Source organism: Rhincodon typus, chromosome 21 (assembly GCF_021869965.1).
Source record: "Rhincodon typus isolate 14 chromosome 21, sRhiTyp1.1, whole genome shotgun sequence".
In the NCBI taxonomy this organism is placed as follows: domain Eukaryota; kingdom Metazoa; phylum Chordata; class Chondrichthyes; order Orectolobiformes; family Rhincodontidae; genus Rhincodon; species Rhincodon typus.
In genome coordinates, this window is record NC_063352.1 from 43896665 (window position 1) to 43918349 (window position 21685).

General features: G+C 41.3%; 1 protein-coding gene across 2 annotated transcripts in view; it reads left to right on the top strand.

Annotated features, from left to right (window-relative positions):
• tbl3 (transducin beta like 3) overlaps positions 1 to 21685 on the top strand; it is a 64183-nt gene that overhangs the window by 22616 nt on the left and 19882 nt on the right. For both annotated transcript variants that reach the window (XM_048609411.1, XM_048609412.1), the window contains 12 exons: positions 256 to 340; positions 567 to 737; positions 1866 to 1941; positions 3582 to 3678; positions 4336 to 4544; positions 7432 to 7573; positions 9643 to 9701; positions 9823 to 9929; positions 10642 to 10786; positions 11691 to 11921; positions 17524 to 17594; positions 20528 to 20684. In XM_048609411.1, coding sequence (XP_048465368.1) covers positions 256 to 340; positions 567 to 737; positions 1866 to 1941; positions 3582 to 3678; positions 4336 to 4544; positions 7432 to 7573; positions 9643 to 9701; positions 9823 to 9929; positions 10642 to 10786; positions 11691 to 11921; positions 17524 to 17594; positions 20528 to 20684 — 1550 coding nt within the window. The remainder of the gene's footprint in view (positions 1 to 255; positions 341 to 566; positions 738 to 1865; positions 1942 to 3581; positions 3679 to 4335; positions 4545 to 7431; positions 7574 to 9642; positions 9702 to 9822; positions 9930 to 10641; positions 10787 to 11690; positions 11922 to 17523; positions 17595 to 20527; positions 20685 to 21685) is intronic.

Consider the following 21685-nt stretch of genomic DNA (forward strand, 5'->3'; position numbering starts at 1 on the left):
GCATCCACTGCACTCTGGGGTATTAAGTTTAAGAATGAGATAGACAGATTTTCATTTGATGAAGGGTCATGGAGAGTGGGCAGGAAAGTGGAGTTGAGGCTAAGTTGAGATCAACAATGGTTGTATTGAATGGTGGAGCAGGCTTGAGGGGCTGAATTGCTTACTCCTGCTCTGGTTCTGATGTCACATTTGACTGGAAATGCTACTCAGTAGATGCCAATGAAACTTTCTTGGTTTGTTTGTTGACTTTTACAGGAGGATGTGACAGTACAATCAAGATTTGGGATGTCATCAAGCAGTACTGCACACATAGTCTGAAGGGTTCCTCTGGAGTTGTTCAGTAAGGAAAACTAACTGTGAGACTTAACATTAGAAGCTGGCCATTGTAATGAATGCTGAGTGTTAGTTAACAGAAAAAAATAAACTGTGGCTTTGCGTTGTAAGTTTAAAATGGCAAAGTTATGTTTGCTCCAATCTTTGCTGGGTTAGGCGGTCATACAGAGACTGTAAACTTGCGTTGATTCTACTTTCTTTCTCTTTCGGTGACCCTCACTTTCTCCATGCAGCTTGGTTGAATTTCATCCCGACATTTCACGTCTTCAGCTATTTTCCTCTTCGATGGACTATAAGATACGGCTCTGGAACCTGAACACCAGTAAATGTATGATGGTGCTGGATGCTCACTACAGCGCTGTGACTTCGCTAGCATTTACTTCAGATGGAAATACACTTGTCAGGTACTGTTAACTCTAGCGACAGATTGGTTATAATATTTAGTCAAATGTGACTAATCCTGTGTTTTAGCTGAACGAATAGTTATAATCAGTCTCTTATCCAGCAATTAGAAATAGATGCCAATCTTCTGCTTTCGGTGGAGTTCTGAGTTGTGGTTTTTATCGAAATGAATTTGCTCCCCGCCTCCGACAATTGTATATGTACAGCCTTTAGTTTAAAATATTACGTTTGTTCCAAAACCTTTTGCCTTCTGTGCATTACTTGTCCCCTCTTGCATTCATCCTGCCCTGGCCACATGCTTTTCTGTTCATTACTGAAGACACCAACATTGTGGGAAAGATCCAGGTGTACCCCCAGTTCTGTACTGCCACAGTATTTGATTTCTCTCTGAATTGATCTCAAATGCTATGACGGGCCATAAGTGCAGCAAAGTCTTTGTCAAGTTGGGAGACAGTTTTGTAGTGGACCCCTGAACATGCGAGAATATATTTTCATGTGTAATTCTAAAGCATGAATAGTGTGGAAAATACTCATTCATCATTCACATACTTTGCAGCTTGTTTCTATGACTGAAAATCAGAAGGATCGTAGAATCCCTACCGTGTGGAAACAGGCCCTTCCGCCCAACAAGTCCACACCGCCCCTCAGAGCATCCCACCCAAAACCATCCCCCTACAATCCACATCCCTGCACACTGTGGGCAATTTAGCATGGCCAATCCACCTAGCCTGCACATCTTTGGACTGTGGGAGGAAACTGGAGCATCCGGAGGAAACCCACGCAGACACGAAGAGAATGTGCAAACTCCACACAGACAGTCCCCGATGGTGGAATCGAATCTGGGTTTCTGGTGCTGTGAAGCAGCAGTGCTAACCACTGAGCCACCGTGCTGCCTTATGAGAGTTTTCATCTCCTGTGTTTATCCTCCCTTTGGCCATAGTACAATGTAGTTATGATTCTAGATTACAAAGAATCTGAAGTTCATTTTAGCAACTAAATGATCAATGTGAAAGGGAAGTTAGTGCAGTGTTATGCGAATTTGAAGGTCAAAAATCCTTCTTAAGAGATTTTGTAAATACTCTGGATTGAACTTGTTGTTTTGAGCGTAATAAAAGTTTTATTTTATACAGCTCCGGCCGTGATAAAATCTGTATTGTATGGAATTTGAAGACGTACAAATCAGAGAGAACAGTTCCTGTGTATGAGGTGAGTTGAAATTACAGTTTCTAATATTGAAACTATTTTCAAAATTGGAAAAGTTTTTTTTAAAACACTCCTTTGAGTCGTATATGCTTAGCTGTGCATAGTTTTTCCTGACCGCAATTGGGTAATAATTTTGGCCGTTCATTGTAACAGGTACCTAAGGATGCAGCACTAATCAGACATTGGGAATTTCATGCACAGTTTTGGCTCCTAAATATCAATGGGGCTCATGTGGTGCAGTGGGTTGTGTCCACACCTATGGATCAGGAGGCTCAGATTCAAGTCCCACCTGCTCCAGAGGTGTGTCACAACATCTCTGAACTGGTTGATTAGAAAATACATGGTTCTACTCATTGATTCTGTAATTTAAATTGACATGAAGGTGCTAAATCTCTCTCCTGCACATTTGACATTGAAGTGCTCATTGGGCTCTGTTTTCATAGTATGGTGTATGAGGACTCTTTGCATGCATCTTCCACTGAGGATATGAAGTTCTATATGTGACATATAACGACAGGCTACAGAGCGGAAGAGAGAGAGTTTTTGCAGAGGCACTGGCCTATGGGAGGTGGTCTAGAGGAGGAGGGATGTCCTGTCTTTGCATTGGAGAAGGACACCACCTCACACTCCTGTCCTTCTGTCCTGCAGCACGTGGCTGTGTATCCTCCTATTCCTCATTCAGACCAAGATTCTCCGAGAAATATGCCCGTGACCAAGCACACCCTTTCTCTTGTAGCTGCCCAATAGATGAAGTTGCACTGTACACCTTTTAGATAAAGCCCTCAGAATTTCTGATGTAAATGTGATAGAGCATTGGTGAAACATGGAGAAAGTGTCTATAAAAAAAAATCCCAGCATACTTTTCGGACCTTCAGTGGCTAGTAAACATGAAATGGTGGCTAACCTTTCCCAGTGGCTAGTAAACATGAAATGGTGGCTAACCTTACAAATAGCATGTGAAATCCACATTAACACCTTGTCGACTTCAAAGCAGCTGGTTGCTGTTTGAAGAAGGTGTTAAGGTCAAACTGTAGTCATAAAGTTAGCTGCAGCCTCTTCACTGAGCTCCAGCAGCCATTTGAAATGGCAGTGAGCACTTTTACTGCACTTCTATGCTGTATTCCTTCTGCGTGCTTCAATTCCTTGCCCTAAATGGTATCATGTGCTGAACACTGGCTAAATCGACCTTGCAGCTCAAGATCCTGTCTTGGTCATCTCAGTGAGGGTTTTTAAGTGCCCGAATGTGTTGTAAAACAAAGAAAGATCGCCACATCACTCTCAATAAGTAGATGGGTGCTGTACAGCTGTTCCTGGATACATCCAGTGCTGTTGCTCAGTTTTCCCACTGGGTGACTTGCTTGTGAAGTTTGAAAGACTCCTGTCTCATCCTGAACATAGATTTCTTCTTAAATTTGAGTAATCTGCTACTAATATTAACTCCGTGAATAAATAATCCATTTCCGATTCTTACAAAGCCGTTTCAGTTTAAAGTTTCCTTTGACAGCAACATAGTTCTGCAAGAGGTTTTCCTCCAATATGTTTGGATTTTAAGAAAAAGATTTTCTGAATTGCTCTAACTTCTTTAGCACCGGTTGCTAATCTCTCTTCTAATGTCCTTGCAAATCTTTTCTGATTCATGATAGACTGTGGAAGCTGTAGTGTTACTGCCGGAGAACGAGGATTTCACTGCCTTGGGAGTGACAAGCAAAGAACCTCATTTTATCACAGCAGGCAGTAAAGGTAGGCACCAGGTGTACTCTCAAACCGTGGGTTGTTTTGAAGAAGCTATTCCATGATTTAGCAAAAACTAGCCATTGGAATTGACTGTAGTTTATTCAATGTCCCTATCTCATTTAAACTGTAGTGGATTTATCGAGAAATCTGCTGTGCTCTAAATTTTATCTGGTCAATATTTTGTGTTTTTAACCAAATGCCTTGGTACTCGAAGCTGTAGAAGTTGTGGTACCCAAATGACATTATTACAGATTAAACAATGATCCAAAGCGGTTCCAGATGTGTCTGCTTATTGTATTTTTGTGCATTATATTTAATGTTTGATAATAAGTATTCTAGAGTACTGTACAAACCATGTTGTTTATAATGTGAATCATTGACAGAATCAAATTTCAAGCTTTAAGCAGTTCATTTTTGCCTGAAATCTCTTTTAAAAACTTTAATGATCTGCACTTCTAATATTATGAGTTTTACTTCTTGGTTATCATACTTTGGATGTTGCTTTTTTTCCATTATAAATCCCTGCGCATATACTTATTAATGATGGAAGCATCCTTTGTAAACTTGTAAATCCTGTGATCGCCCTAACACCCCATTCTCTAGGACCTGCCTGATTATTTCAATGTATTTTAAATCTCTCAATTTCTTCTTAAACAACTGAAGGGATCCTTCGAATTTGGGAAGCTTACTCCGGAAGATGCGTGTACTCACAGTGTGTGCCTGGTAAACCTAAGAAAGATACTGAAGATGACGCAGATGAGCAATCTCTGACCCATTGTGCCATTGTTCCAGCAACACACAAACTAACCACTGTAACTGCTGAACATAACATTCTCTCCTATGACCTATTCACTTTGAAACTTACATGCCAGGTGAGTAGAAACTCACTCGGATCCTCCATCCCTAACCCTACTTAGCTCAGCAAGTGCCCCTTAGCAATACCAAAAGCTTGCATTTCTATAGCTGCTTTGATGTGGTTATACATTCCAAGTCTCAAGACCCACGTGACATTTGATATGACTGGTATTCCAGCCATACATACTTGGCTACTTTGCCTTTGAGCTGGTTGCAGCAGTTGTATAAGTGAGTTGAGGTACCTTATTTAAATGGAATGTTAAATGTACACCACTAACTAAAGAATAAATTTAGCTCTTCTGGTATGGATCAGTTTCATTTTAATCTGTATTATAAGAATAACCTCCTTGAAGCTTAAAACATTGCAGGGAAAAGAGTCTTATATTTATCGAACATCGGTTGTGTTTTGCTGAATATTTCTCCCCTTTCTTTTACCATTTTCCAACAAATGATAATTGTCAATGTTGGTATCACTCAAATCCAATTTGCCACCACTTCGCCCCTTAGCCTTTTATGCTATGGCTTTTCAAGTGCTCAGCTCAATAGTACTTAAATATCCTGAAGGTTTCTCCCTCTGCCACCCTCCAGGTCTTGAGTTCCACATACCCAGAACTGTCTGAGTGTAAAAAGAAAATGTCAAATCCCCTCTAATCCTCCTGCTCCTTACCCTAAACTTTTATGTCCCCAGGTTATTTACCTGTCAACAGATGGACAAAGCTTCTCCCTATCTACGCCCCTCAGAACTTTATAAACCTCACTTAAAATCCTCCTTGTCCTTCTCTGCTGTAAGGAAAACTACCCCAGTCTGTCTTCATCGCTGCAACTCAAGCAACAGCCTGGTGAATCTCTTCTGCACCATCTCCAGTGTATTCACATCCTATAGTGTGATGATCAGAATTGTGCACAGTATTCCAGCAGTGGCCTAAGTAATGTCATATACAGCTTCTTCATAATCTCCTTGCTCTTATGTTCAATGCCTTGACTAATAAATAATGCCTCTTTAACCTCATACTGCCTTCAAGGATTTACACACTGAGGCCCCTCTGATCCTCTGTATTTCCTGCAGCCCTCCTATCAATGCGTAGTCCCTTGCCATAAAATACAGCTCCACACACTTATCAGAATTAATTGCCACTGCTCAACCAATCTGAGCAGCCCGTCTATATCGTCCTGTTGTCTGAGGCTTTCCTCCTCACTGTTAACAACGTTGTCAATTTATGTGTCATCGGCATATTTACTAATCGTATCCCCTCCAATCATGTCTGGATCATTAATATATGCAGCAAACAGCAAGGGACCCAGCAGTGAACGTTGAGAATAGTGCTAGTTCCCCTTATTGAATAGACACCTACTGCTACATTTTTTTGACACATCAGCTGAACTATCGTTCTAAATGAGCTTTAATTATTCACTCACTTTGTTGCCTTTTTATGCATTTTGTTAGTTTTACCACTAATTTATGTGACTATCTACTATGTTATAATTTAAGAACAGAAAATACATTAACCACTTCCCAAAAGTTCAACAAACAGCTGACTTTTCTACAGTAGAGCAGGAACCAATTCCAATCAACTCCAGTGGATCTAGCTCTGTCTCTGTCTGCCTGCCATTGCTCCTCTGGGTGATGCTGACTGCCTGAGTTAGTGGTTTTCTGTTACCCACCTATCCACGTAATGCTGTCACTTTAATGGGTTTCCTCCTGTTGCCTGCTGTTTTCAAAAGACCTCCACCAGAAAGTTATATAAACCCCAATCCTCTTTAAATGTTTGGCAGTATGTTTTCCTGCACCATAGCTGGTGTCTGGAAGTCTTCCTTTGGCTTGCTTCTGGTATTCAATGAAGTCAGTTATCAGTTGATAAAGTTGCGTTTCTGTTCGTTTCAACGTGTGGTACGTTGCTCCATTGCCATGTATCCGTGCATCCTGGACTAAAACCTGGTTGGGAGAGATCAGGTGGGGTTTGGAGATTGGGTCAAGTCAGAGATTGGAGTGGGAAGGGTGACAGAATGGTCACCACGGTGAGGGGAGTTGAATGCTCCACGTTGGACTGTGGTGGACCGGTGTGGTTCTAAGGGATGCTTTTCGGGGCCTTGCAAAAACATTGTGCTTGTGAGTCTGGAGGAGCAGTGCTGTACGCGCATTTGTTAAAATGTAGAAAGGAAAATAAAATCATTTTCTGGATGTCCGCATCACGGGCAAATCAGAAATTATGAATTCGCCATCCTCCGACCACTTTTTACCTGCAGAATTTCCTGCAGTCTGGGAAATCTGTGGTTTTAACAAAAACAGGGAAAACTTCCAGAGACACTTTCGAAGGCTTCAGTAAGTGACACAACTTCTGAGAGTGGGTAGGTTGCCCTCTCCATTGAAACTAGGAGTGGGTGTGTTTGAGACATGTTGTGGTTCATTTCCAGGTTCTTAACGTTTTAACTTCACAAAAACAGCTGCTTCAAACCCATTTTAGTTTTTGGTAGTTAAAAATACTTACTTCCTAACTGCACACAGTTGCTGCTATGCTCATTAATAAGGCTGTTTGTTGCAAAGATGGTCTGGGTAGAAGAAATTCCTAAGGCTTAGCGTTAACCCCTGAAAGGAGGGTAGATGACTGTATCGCAGGGAGTGCTTGTGGTCAAGGCAATTACATCCTTTAACGGAACCATGACTAATTGGAAAGCAGACTTTGGCGAGAGCGTGGAACAAGTTCTGGATTGGTGCTGTGAAAGCATCAACGTGAAAACTTAGTGCATTCTGAACAAAAATGTTGATGCGTCAGATTGTGCAGAACACAGAACACCAATATTTAAGTATATGTTGACATTAACGCCATTGGCTTGAGTTTCAGAACGCAACATGAATTTATGTTTCGGGAGTTAGGGTTTTTGAGTTCTAACACTTTCTGTTTTTAGTTTGTAGGTTATAATGATGAAGTGCTGGATGTGAAGTTTTTAGGTCCATCTGACACACACATTGTGGTAGCCACCAACAGCCCACAGCTGAAAGTATTTGAGCTTGCAACGTTAAACTGTCAAATCCTCTATGGACACACAGGTGAGCAGAGAGTTTCTGCTTGTGTTGCGTTGGTCATAACTCTGTTACAGGTTTCCGCTGTGTTAATGCTGAGAGGTAGATGTTATGAGACTAATACTTGGATAGTTCAATTGTCATGTAACTATTCCCTTGCACAAATGTAGATGTCCAACAACAGTACACTGTCAACTTTTGTTTTTGATTCACACTTTGCTGACTGTCTTGTTATACCATCACCATCTTGGTAAAGCTGTTTGCTATATTTGAACAAAAGATTGATTTGTTGCAGTTGCTATACCTGGGTTATGCCACACATTTTTTTTCATCTACTATTTTAACACCCTAGTTATAGTTTTGCCTTCCTACATGATTGATAAGTAGTTTACTGCATACCCATCTTTCATAGAATCCCTGAAGTGTGGAAGCAGGCCATTCAGACCATCAAGTCTGCACTGACCCTCCGAAGAATATCCTACCCAGACCCATATCCCCTAAATTTATTCTCTCTAATCCTGCAGTTCTCATGACTAATCCACCTGACCTACACACCCTTGGACACTATGGGCAATTTAGCATGGCCAAAATACCTACCCTGCATATCTTTGGACTGTGGGAGGAAACTGGAGCACCAAGAGTGAACCCTCTCAAACACGGGGAGAATGTGCAAACTCCACACAGACAGTCACCTGAGGGTGGAATCGAACCAGGTCCTGGGCATTGTGAGGCAGCAGTGCTAACCACTGAGCCACTGTGCCACCCTCTTGTAAAGGATGTATGCAAATATATAATGTTCTGTGCTTTTTTTTACAATAGGTCTTGCCATGCTGTCGCAGTTGTCCATTATTCCATTTTCTAATCCCATCTAGTTACCAAAGGAATACTATTTACTTTCTCTATTTCTAAATTGAATCTCTTATGCATGTTGACATCCTATTTTTAGGGTTAATTTCTTGAGCTCAGTTTAGAAGAATGTTATTGATGTATATATTGCATTTCACAACAGTAGGGCATTCTAAAGTGCTTGATTGCCATTGATACGTTTCTGATATGTTGGCCATTGTAATGCAGGAAATATGACAACAAAACAAGGTCCCACAAATGCCATGCAGTAATGACCAGGTCATCTATACCTGGTGCTTTAACTTGTTTCTGCAAACACTGTTTTTTGCCAATGCCAATATTTACTTTGTGTGGCTCACGACAGAAATATACATACTGAAATCAAGCAGCTGGATGAGTTACATTTGAGTGTGTTAGTGCCAGGTAGGCTCATACTGTTTTAATGTTCTAATGAATGTTTTTAAAAGGCATGTCACGGATAAGTGATTTCTGTTTATACCAGCTTTCTGTCAGTGTTTCATTGGCTCCTTGCATAGCTGAATAACTCTTAATTGCTGGACAAGTGCAGCAGGTCTGGCAGCGTCCGTGGAGCATGATACAGAGTTAACAATTTTGACTCCAGTCACCCTTCTTCAGAGCACACAGCAGTTAGGAAAAGGTGGTATTTATGCTGATGACAGGAATGTGGGGGTGGGTGGTCAGGAAGGAGTGAGTGGATAGTAGGGAGGGAACCTAGAGAGAGAGCGAGAAGTTAGACAGACAAAGGGATTGAGATAGTAAGTCAGGGAAGACAATAAACTAGATATCTGAAATTATTAACCTTAATGTTGAGTCATAAAACTCCTGATGTCGGGACATTTCCTTCCATGTCTATTATTCACCTGCAGAGCCCAGGTTCTGTCATGACGAGTTTCTTTCAGCACCCAGTCTTAACCCCCATTATGACTTATCTAGTTTCTTTTCTTCCCTGGCTTACTTGATTAAATTTAACACAATTTCTGGTGTGTGTTTATTTCAGATATTTTGATGTACAAAATAATTTTGATCAGTATTTATTAATTTCTAGCCAGATTGCATAGTGCTGTGTCGCATGTTTTCCAACCATCAGATTACATTGCACTGTTAGTATAGCCTTGGAATAAATCAAGAAATTAATTCGCATTAAAGTTATGACTGAAGATAAAGAATTTTTTTTCTACTTAGTGTTATGCTTGTACCCAGAGTTAGAAAAAATTTATTTTCTTTTTAAGATACCATATTAGCCCTGGATGTGTTTAAGAAAGGCACCAAATTTGCCAGTTGTTCAAAGGTATGTTCTATTTATGTACAAATTGATCTACTTTTATAGATTTAGTTTGGAAAGTAATCCATTTTACTACATAAACTCAATTGATGTATTCATTTTTAATTATTTTCCTTCCATGCTTCAGGACAAAACCATTCGAATCTGGAAAATGAGTAAAATAACTGGGGAAGTGAATTGTGTGGCACAAGGTCTAGGACATGCCCACAGCATTGGTATTATTTCTTGCTCACGGTAAGTATGTTTTGAAAATGTTCAGGCGTTGCTCTTAAATGAGAGCGTCAGAAATCCTCTTGCTGCAAGATCCCATTGGATGTCTGCAGTTCAAGCAATGAAAATGAGACTAACTCAGCTTGATTTTAAAATTCTTATTCTTGTGTTCAAATCTTTAATTTCTTCAATCTCTTACAGGCCTCTGGCCTCTGACTTTCATCCATTTGGCTCCTTGTACATTTTTCCATTTTTAATCACTTCACTTTTCACTCTGTACCTTCAGCTGCCTAACCCTAAGCTCTGGAATGCCCTTCTTAATTCTTGCTGCCTTTTGAAGCCTCTCTACCTCTGTTAAGATGCTTTTAAAAATCTGTCTTTGACAAAACATTCAGTCACCGTTCTGTAATTTCTGATGTGACTAGTTTTAAAACTTATTTTTTGATAAACTTAATGTAAAGCATCTTGAAATGTTTTGCCAAAAAGCTGCAATCCAAATGCAAGTTTTGCTGGCGATTAACTTGTAGCAGCATTCACTTTCAGGGTGCTCTTTTAAATTGATATGCTTTTATAACATTAGAGGTTTTGTTTAGCTCCGTTGGCTAGATGACTAGTTTGCAATGCAGAGTTTAACAATAGATTTCTGTGTTGCTCCAACCTGATTGCAGGTTTCTATGTTGTATCAGAAATTCTCGGGTTCTAATGTTCTTTTTATTCAATGATTTTCTAATTCCAGATTGAAAGAAGGCTTCATAGTTAGTGGGAGTCAGGACTGCACCCTTAAGCTGTGGAATCTTACAAAGTCCCTTGAAATTAACAGTGAGAAAGCTACAGAACCTGAAATCTTACATGCTGATTTGACTGAAAAAGTTCATGACAAGGTAAGAGGTTATGGGTTATGACCTTTTATCAATGCCTAAGCAACGATGAACGCGTGTCCTTAACTGCTTTGTAGAAGAAGAAATCAAATGAGAGCAGAGTAGGTTACATAGAAGTTAACAGCACAGTGAGACTGACCTTCCATTCTTCTACCATACCACTGGATAAACATCTCCAGTCAGATGTACCCTTGCCTGCCTCCCCCACTTCTCTCTCTCCATGCTACCCCTTGGCAGTGTCATTCACAGACAGGATTAGAAGAGCTAATTTAACCAACCCACGGCCTTCCCAAATCCCCCATTTGCTGCTGAAACTCTCACTTCCATTCCTTTGTGATCTTCAAAGTTAACTTCTGCAATGTTCTCCCAGTTAACCTGCCATTATGCAACCTATCCAAATCTCTGCTACTCTGTTCTGCCTAAATCTTCCTTATACATCTTCCCTGCCTTTGTTGATCTACAGTGACTTCTGGCATAAGGTTACCATGTCTGTGTTAAATCCTTTCATGACCTTGCCTCTCTGTATTTTTGGAACCTTTCTTTCCCTGACAACCTCTCCTTGCACTGACTCTTTACGGCACTTATACTTCCCTCACTTTTCCCGCTATTGTCAGCTATGCCTTCAGATTCCTAAACTATAGAGTGCAATTCCTAAACCTCTGCTCTAATATCAACCTCCCTTTCCTCTTTTAAGACCCTCCTCTTCAATATAGCTTTGGTTAATTCATCAACATGTCCCCTTTAGCTTGGCTCTAAATCACTGTGACATATTGGGATATTAAAAGTTGCATATAAAAGTTACAGATGTGAACAGTATTGCACTGGTAATTAAACTCTTTGCTAATAATCAGAAAATGAAGCTGTGACATGCTTTTAAATGTATCCTATTGTGATTATTATATTGTAGGATATAAACAGTGTGGTAGTCTCTCCAAATGACAAGCTAGTGGCTACCGGCTCACAGGACAGAACTGCAAAACTTTGGTCCGCATCTGATTTCTCACTCATCGGAGTGTTTCGAGGCCACAAGCGTGGAATTTGGTCTGTCCAGTTTTCGCCGATGGACCAGATCCTAGCCACCTCTTCAGCAGATGGCACTGTCAAACTCTGGGGACTTCAGGACTTCAACTGCTTAAAGGTAGAAAGCGTGATTTGGTCGTGGCAGAGGGAAGATTTTAATGTGAACAAAAACAGCTTGCTGGCTAGCGTGACCTGATTGGAAAAGGTGGTTGGATGGTGTAGCAGGACTAAATGTCTAAGACTCTAATAGGGCTAGACTAGGTGCAGGAAGCTTATTAACCCTGGTTGGGGAGTCTCAAACCAAGGGGTGTCTTACCCAGAATATCGGGGAAGCCATTTAGGACTGAAATGAGGAAATATCTCTTTACTCAGAGGGTGTTCAACCTACTACCACAGAAGGCTATGGAGGGAGGGTCACTGAGTATATTGAATAAAAAATTGACACATTTTTAGATATTAAAGGCATTATGTGGTATGGAGAGAAAGTAGGAATGTGGCGTTGAGATAGAGGGTTGATCGTGATCACATTGAATGGCAGAGCAGGCTCAGAGGGCCAAATGGGCTACTTGTACCAATAGTGTTTGATTGGAATCCTCTACCGAGCCAAAATCAGAGGGTTAGAGTCGTGGAGAGAGGGCTAAATGGAAGTTGATGCATACGGCATGAAGTCTTTTAACCTCTGTTCCTCAGTATGCTTTTTTCTCGTGGATCTCCTCCCATCCCCACCCGCAGCCTCAAACCACATCCATCCCGACCAACATTAGTGTGTGAGTTATGGAGGCTGACAGATGGGAATAGGAGATAGTGCGACTGTAGACCATTGCCAGGGACACATGTGAAAGGGTGCCGGGAAGAATAGGTAAGGTGGAGGTAAGCAGTGTTGTTAGGGGAAGCAGTAAACTGGTACAGGAGCAATCTGAGCTCTCGTCATAGGGACAGGAAGAGCACCCCATGCTCTAGAGGGAGATTTCAAAATGGAAGGATTTACTTGAGTCTCTTGGTGGTGACATCCACCTGAAGAGATCCCAGGAATGTGCAGACTTTTATTGATTTGAAGTTAAAATCATTTGCCTGTCACAGTGACGTCATCAGACCTCAATTGTGCCTCTTTCTGGAGCAGGCAGCTGTGCTAAAGTGAGAAAGTCTCCCAATTAAAATGACATGCATGGTGAACAATGTAGGAAAGGCACAGTAAACCTCCAGGCAAAGTTTTACCTCACCCCTACCACATCCCCTACCCTCCTATCCCCTCCATCACCACCCACCTCATTCCTCACGGATGCGCTCTATTAAAGTCTGCAATCTTATTGCTGATATGTAGATAATGTAATAGACTTTCTCGTTTTAACCTCAGCAATGTCCTATGGGATTTGACTCTACACTTGGTTCCTTGATGTAATTTTTAATGTAAAGTGGATTCAGTGCTTCTCAAGGGCAACTAGGGATGGGCAATAGATCCTGGCCTAGCCAGCAATGACCACATAGGGTCAAGAGTAGGCTATTCAGCCCCTCAAGCCCGTTCCACCATTCAGTGAGATCATGGCTGATATGTGGCCTAACACCATTCACCTGCCTTTGGCCCAAATCTCTCAATACGTTCTGTTTAGCAAAAATGTATCTGTCTCCAATTTAAAATTAACAATTGATCCAGCATCCACTACCATTTGTGGAAGAGAGTTACAAACATCTACCCCACTTTGTGTGGAGAAGTGCTTCATAACGTTTCCCTTGAACAGTCTGGTCCTAATTCGGAGACTATGCTCCTTAGTTTTAGAATCTCCAACCAATGGAAATAGTTTATCTTTATCTACCCTGTCTTTTCCTGTTAATATCTTGAAGACTTCAATCAGATCACCCCTTAACTTTCTAAGTTCTAGAGAAAACAGGCCTAAATTGTATAATCCCTCAATTCCATGAACAATTTTTTTTTTAAATGTCCAATTCTTAGTGAAGATGTGTGTGTACCTTTTCCAAACGTAATTGCAATTTTACAGTCCCATTCCAGACCGTTCAAAGCAGGTTCACTCAACTCACTCCTAGGATGAAGGGATTATCTTACAAAGGAAAGTTGGGCCTTGCCCATTGTGGTTGAGAAGAATGATGGGAACTGTTTGTTTTTGTGAAGTAGATGAGAATCGAGGATGCAGTCTAAAAGTAAAAGCTCTCACTGTTCATACAGAGACGAGTGGGAAGTTTTTCTTCCAGAGGGTCATTAACCTCTGAAATACTGTTCCTTTGATAACAGTGAAGGCTGGGCCAGGGAATTTATTCAAGGCTGATAGACCAGCGAATTGAGGGTCATAGGGCAACAGACTGAAATGTGGAGTTGAGACCTCCTCGAGATGAGCAATGATTATTGAAGAGCAGAACGTGAATAGCCTGCTCCTACTTCCAAATCCTATATTGATATAGCCGTAAGGCAGATAAAGGGAATGGGCAAGATTGTGGTAGTTGGAATTTAAATTGTGGAGAAATGTGAATTTAGTTATCCACTTTGGTAGGTTTTTTTTTAACGTTAATTGAGAAATATTTTGCATCCAGAAGGATCTGGTGTCCTTGCTAATGAATCACAGATAGTTATGCAGATACGGCTTATGGTGTATGCACCTTTATTACAGAGGAATGTTGTTCTGTGAGGAGAGATTAAATAGTCCAGACCTTTGTTTTCCTGAGTTCAGAAGAATAAAGGTCAACCTCATGGAAACATGTCATGTTGTTAAGCGGTTTGACAGTGTAAATGCTGGCAGGTTCTCTCCCATGTTCATGCTGTGTCTTCCCTCATTTCAGGCTGAGACAGAGAGAAATTGCTTCTCTCAAAGTGTTGTGAACACTTGGACTTGTCTACCCCAATGGACTCTGAGTGTTTAGTAATTGAATATATTCGGGGGGTGGCACAGCGGCTCAATGGTTAGCATTGCTGCCTCACAGTGCCAGGGATCTGGTTCAATTCCACCCTTGGGTGACTGTCTGTGTGGAGTTTGCACATTCTCCCTGTGACTGCATGGGTTTCCTCCGGGTGCTCCAGTTTCCTCCGACGGTCCAAAGATGCACTGGTTAGGTGTATCGGCCATGTTAAATTGCCCATTGCCTCCAGGGATGTGCAGGTTAGGTGGATTAGCCATGGGGAATGCAAGGTTACAGGGATAAGGTGGGGAGGTAGGTCTGGGTGGGATGCTGTTTGGAGGTTTGGTGTGGGTCACATGGCCTGCTTCCACACTGTAGGGATTCTACGATTTCTATGATGATTACCAAGATTAATAGATTTTTGGATGCAAAGAGAATGAGGTGATATTGAGACAGATAAGCAAAATATTTCAATTACAAGAAGTTTGAAATAAAAATAGAAAATGCTGGATACTCATGCTTTTGTAGCTTCTGTGGTGAGAAAAAGAAATTTAACTTAATCTTGGGATAATGCAAGATGGTAGAATTGAGATAAAAGATCTGAGTTATGATCCTATTGATGGTGGAGCAGACTGAAAAGGCTGAATGGCCTAGTATGTCATTTCTTACGATCAGCTAAGGTATAAGAGGTGTAAATATACAATTACCAATTGAGCAAAAAAACATTATGAAGGAAGCATTTTGAGTTTGTAACATCTTGCAGTTCCTATCAAATAACTGCATTTCCGTCAATGCCTTCTGCCATGCATATTTGTGGCAATGAAACTCATTTGTTCATTTTTGTTTACTTCTGACTGAGTCAGGTCAGTTACGATGTTATTTGCCTAATCTCCCATTTGTGTCTGGAAGGTGGTCTGTACCACAGTATCCATTGCAGCGATACTAAAGTAGGCTCCACAGCCTGATACTGATTTACCCCTCTTTCCTGCCTCTTCCCCTGACTGCTTCATTCTGCTCCTTTCCCAGAGCTAAACAATCAAGCAGTTGATCTCTGACATGACCTCAAATTCCTGTCAGCTACATCTCAGACCCTCCATGTTCAGAATGCCTTGACTCCAGTTGGCTACGAGACTTACAGCCCTGTCCCTAGTCCCCTTGCTTCTATCCGAAACTATGTTTGTGCTCAAATTTATGAACAGATTTGGTTCTTCAAAATACTGTTTAGCCCTTTTTGAAAAAAGTATTTATTCAGGGAAACAACTTTACGAAATGTTTATATCCCATTTCTGGTAGGGAGATCTTTGGTGCCCTTGCTTAATGCTTCCACGTTTCCGAGCTCCCCATGTTTTCAGGATGTTGCATGTAGCATGTTGTATTTGGATTCTCAGAAGGCTTTTGATGTCCCAGAAAGGAGACTAGTAAATCAAGTTAGAGAGCATGGGATTATGGGGAATTTTTACTACTATGGATTGGGAATTAGTTTATCATTTATTTATTCATGGAATGTGGGCATCTCTGGCTAGGCCAGTGTTTATTGCCCAGAGGGCAGTTAAGAGTCAACCACATTGCTGTGTATCTGCAGTTACACGTAGGCCGGACCAGTAAGGATGGCAGATTTCCTTTCCTAAAGGGCACGAGTGAATCAGATTGGTTTTACGACAATTGACAAAGGTTACAAGGTCATCACCAGGGCTAACTTTTTATTCCAGATTATGGCGGGATTCACATTCATGTCCCCAGAACCAGGGATTCTGGATTACTCATGAACCATCCCTGGATGGCAGGCTAGACTGCAAAGGGCAGTGCTAGGTCCACAAATGCTCACAGCCGCAGGAGAAGATTTTGGTGTGGGTATCAGTTGTAGTATTTCCAGATTTCCTGATGCCACCAAGTAATTTGTGAGGTGGATGCGAAGAGGCGTCAAGAGGATTCAGATGGGCCAAGTGAATAGGTTAGAACATGGCGGATATAATTTAATGTGAATACGTATGAGGTTTATTCACTTTAGTAGAAAAGGCAAAGACAAATTAATTTTTAAATGGCGAGAGGTTTGAAAGTGCAGGTTGTCAAAGGAATCTGGATTACTCGTGCCTCAAAGCTAAGATGCAGGTGCGGGAAGAAATAAGGAAGGCAGATCATATGCTGATATTGATTTCTAGGGGATTCGAGTATAGTCTTACTGCAGTGGTATACAGCCTTCATGAGACCTCACCTGGAGTAATGCGTACAATTTTTGGTCATCTTATCAAAGGAAGGATATACTTTCTTTGGAGATAGTTCAGTTGGGATTCACCAGGATTAATCCCTGGGATTACCTTGTAAGGAAATAATAGCGAAACTTGTCTGTGCCACTTAGAGTTATGAAGAATGAAATGACCTGGTTAATAGACGAACAATTAACTCAATCCTGAAAATGTCACGACCATGACTCGAGCAGTGCTCAATAATAAACAGGCAGTTTGATGTGTTCTAATATTTTAAAATTGCTATTAATGATGCACTGTATGTAACAGCTCACTGGGAAAATGGCATGGAAAGACTCGTTTGAAGCAAAACATTTCAAAGGATCAGAGTGTGATGGTCGAGTGTGCTCATGAAATTATTAGGATGCCTCCAGTGACCTGAGTTGATTGTTCATTCACCTTTTTAACTTGGTAGGGAATCATTGGCAATATTTTGTGTTCCACTTCACTGTAGCTGTGCTGCCAGTCAGTTGTAATGGTTCATGAGCTCTTGTGTAAATTCTCTTCACCTGCTGTCTGAGTTCAAGATAATTATTAATGGGGTGTTTTCATTTTGGCTACCCTTCTATAAGTAACGGTACTATTGACTGCAAAGTGAGCTTCACCTCATTTCCTAACTCTTTGTATTCTCAGACGTTTGAAGGCCATGATGCTTCTGTACTGAAAACCATTTTTGTGAGTCGTGGGACTCAGCTGTTGACCAGGTAACGTGAAGTTTTATATAACCTGTTGATAGATTAAACATAGATGTGTCACAACATTCCATTCCGAAATACCCCACAGCCTTGAGCCTGCTCCACAGTTCGGTTGGATCATAGGTGAATGATTAGTAGTAAATCGACAATCTTTATTCCATATTCCTCGATAGCCTTGCCTAACAAAAATGTATCCTTTTCAGTCCTCAATGTTTCGGTTGACTCAACGTACACCACTCTTCAGCGGTGGAGTGCTGGATTTTCACCACCCTCTGTAGAGAAAGGCCTACCTATTTAAAATTTGAATAACCTAGCTCCCAACCAGAGATGTTTGTTTCTTTGCATCTCCCCTCTTGAATTCCTTAATCAAATTAATACTAATTAGATCCTCACTCTGCCTTCGCAACTCAAGGAGCATGAGCAAATTTTACAGAACCTGACTTTGTAATTTAAACCCGTAAATCTGGTATCACAGTGATGAACTAAAGGCAGAAAATGCTGGAAAAGCTCGGCAGTTCTGGCAGCATCTGTGGTTGGAAATCATTGAGCTCAGTGACAGGTTGTGAAGGCAGCAAGATGTTTAATCGGAGGATGGGATCCGTTCCTCGAGCTTGTGTTGAGCTTCATTGGAGCCGAGGACAAAGAGGTCAGCATGAGAGCAAGACAAGGAATTTAAGTGCTCAGAGCCATGCATTGTGACTGATCAGAGATGTTTTCCAAATAACCATCCGATCTTCATTTGATCTCCCCAAAGTAGAGCAGACCACATTGTCAGTTGCAAACAAATAATGCTAAATTTAGAGAAGTGCACATACATTGTTGTTTCATTTAGAAGGAGTGCTGGGGATCTTGGATGGTCAGGAAGTAAAAGGGCAGGTATTACTCTCCTGCACTTGCCTGCATTCCTCCTTCGTCTCTCGTGCATCTGTCCTGCTGACTCGCCCTACAGACTGGCTTTTGATACATCTCCCTTTCTCCCCAGCTGAGGATGCCCCTCCTATTGTGGTCGACAGAGTAGTCGACAATAACCATTTCAATCCCTGCATTTCTGTTGTTAGCCTCCCTCTCGACCCCAATGCCACTTCCAGAGCCATGGCAGGGTTTTCCTTGTCTGCAATGTCCGCTCCACCAGCTTTTGTACTTAACAGATCAGCCTCCTGTATTTCCACAACTTCCTGTGTGATACCCTACTGGATCTTTCCTTACCCTTTCAGCGCCCCAAATAGAACATTTTTCCCATGACACCTTGTCCCCTTCCCTTGCAAACATAAGAGAGGTACTACCTGTTTCTTACTTTTACTCCCTTCTCATTGTTTAAGGCCCCAAATAATAGCAATTTACATTTATGCTGTATTATTTTCAATTGAGTATAATGTATTCACTGTTCATTCTGCTCTAGACAGAGGGAGAGCAAAAGCCGACTGGAACGTTCCACAAAATATTCAGCCCACGTACATGATTCTGAGCTCCTGTTCATCTGTCATTTTAATTCTTCATCTTCCTCTCTCCCTGATTTCTGTGTCCTCACTCTACCGCACCGTTCAAATGAAGCCCAACACAAGCTTGAGGAACCAGCACCCCCTCACATTACACACTTTATGGCCTGTCAAACTCAACTGCGAGTTCAGCAGTTTCAGACTGTGATCTTTGCTTCCATTTTTGTTTCCTTTATATGTTTTGGGTTTTCCTCCTATTGCTTTAAACTTTCAGACCCTCGCAGTAGGCTCAGCTTTGGTTTCATGCCCCAATCTGCATGTCAAACTGTACTGGAATTCAATCTTTTCTGTTTCCACCCCATCCTGGACCTTCCCATTCTCCCCCTACTTTGCTCAAAATCTATTACATTTCTAACTTTTCTGATGAAATTTCATTAGCTCTACTCCTTGCTGCACAGAGGAAGTCAGACTTGTTGGGTATTTCCAGCCTCACCTGCTTCTTTTTAGATTTGCAGCATCTGCAGTATTTTACTCTGTGTCATGCACATGAGCCTGTAGTTTGCTGCTTTCCTAGGCTGAAATCCTTTCAGAGAATTGGTGTCCAGAGGAGCGTTGACCAAGGTTCTGTACAGCAGAAGTGTTTTTAGTTACTGCTTGTATCCACGCACATGCTTTTAAACATCTGTGCACCCGATCATTTGTTTCTCCACATGAAGAAAATATAAGAAAATTTATGATTCTCAAATAAATCTGAGTGATTTCACACTTAAACTGTATCTGCCATTGTTTTGCCTATATCGTTTGTTTTTAAGATATTTGAAATTTACCTACTTGACTTAATATGCTCATGTTATATGAACAGGGTATGTAATTCTCCTGCTCTTTCTTCCAAAATGCTAAGAAATGAGCCAGGTCTTATGGCTAATTGAAACGTAAAAGTGTCCAAATTATCTGTGATATCGGTCTCACATAATACTTTATCTTAAAGAGATCAGTATGTTCAGAATAAAGTAATCTTATCAACAGAGACAGGAAACCTTTTTAATCTTTCTAGCCCCTTCACCTCTGTCCTTTTTGCAGCACCTTCCCTCTTATTGTTACTTTATCTTTTCTCCCTCCCTCTTCACCTCTTCCATCACTTCCCTTTCCTTTTCCTCCCTAGCCAATATCATATTAGATGATGGAGCAGGTCTGATGGTTGAATGGTCTACTCCTGTTCCTATGTTCCCAACCCCACTCATTCTCCTCTCTTCACCCTTGTGGTAAGCTTTTTCTGTCTTTTTTCTGTGTCGCCCTGAACTCTGGCAGGTAGTTTGCACTTAGTGAATGTTATTTCAGTAAGAGAAGGAGAGAGCCTCTTGGCGGGACATACTGCAAAAACATCTGAATTTATATTTGCTGCAGTGAATCTGTTGTTTGATATCGTATCGAAGTTGAGAACAAAAAGAACGATAACTTTAATGTAAGGTAACTTACGGTATTTTCTTGTGTTTCTATTATTTGCAGCGGGTCTGATGGGTTACTGAAACTATGGACCATCAAAACTAATGAATGTGTTAAAACATTAGATGCCCACGAGGACAAGGTGTGGGGTCTCCACTGTAATAAGAAAGATGATATGGTTGTCACTGGAGCCACAGACTCTTGCATAATTATCTGGAAGGTAGGATGCATGAAATCACTGTCTCATAAACAGCTAGTGCATCCTGCTAGAAGTTGTGTTTTCAACAACCCCACAGGTTTCCTGTTTTTTAACATCATCTACTCTTTGGTTTTATGCTCTTGGCCAAGGAGCAAAGGAATCCCACATGCCAATGCTACTCACTTCTGTGTGTGTGAGATTAGACAGTCCTTTGCTACTGCAGTGAAACTCTTGAGGTGAAAACTCTCGGTGCTTTTGATGTTTGACAGTCAGGTGGAATTTCTTAATTGCACGTTATGTCTGCTCTGGCCTTTTATCTCTAGGATCTTCCTTGACTCTGACCACGGTTAAGTGGGCAAACATTGGCTGATATACTTATTGGGTCTGATGGTTGATCGTAGCTTGGAACTGCAGCTGAACTGACGCAAATTCAGCATAAATTGACAGTGAATCAGCAGTCCCACTGAGAGACCCATAAGGGCAATGCTAAAATGGGGCAGCACAGTGGCTCCGTGGTTAGAACTGCTGCCTTACGGTGTCAGGGATCTGGGTTCAATTCCAACTTCGGGCGACATTTTTATTTCTACACAGACTGTTTGTGTAGAGTTTGCACATTCTCCCTGCATCTGCATGAGTTTCCTCCGGGTGCTCTGGTTTCCTCCCACTGTCAAAAGATGTGCAGGTTAGGTGGATTGGCCATGCTAAATTGCCCATAGTGTCCAGGGATGTGTAGGTTAGGTGGATTAGCCATGGGAAAATGCAGGGTTACAGGAAAGGGGTGGGTCTGGGTGAGATGCTTTTTGACGGTGTGGACTCGATGGGCCCAATGGCCTGTTTCCTCACTGTAGAAAAGGGAAGGAGCTTTATTATGTACAAAACTAATCTTTACCAGAATGGAATGAAAAGTACTGCAATTCACTGCAACATTATAGTTCACAAAAATATGTACTTAAACACGTTCTCCCCTTTGTGCATCGTGGAACATGGCGCAGACTTTTGAAAAGACAAATGCGGTCCTTAAC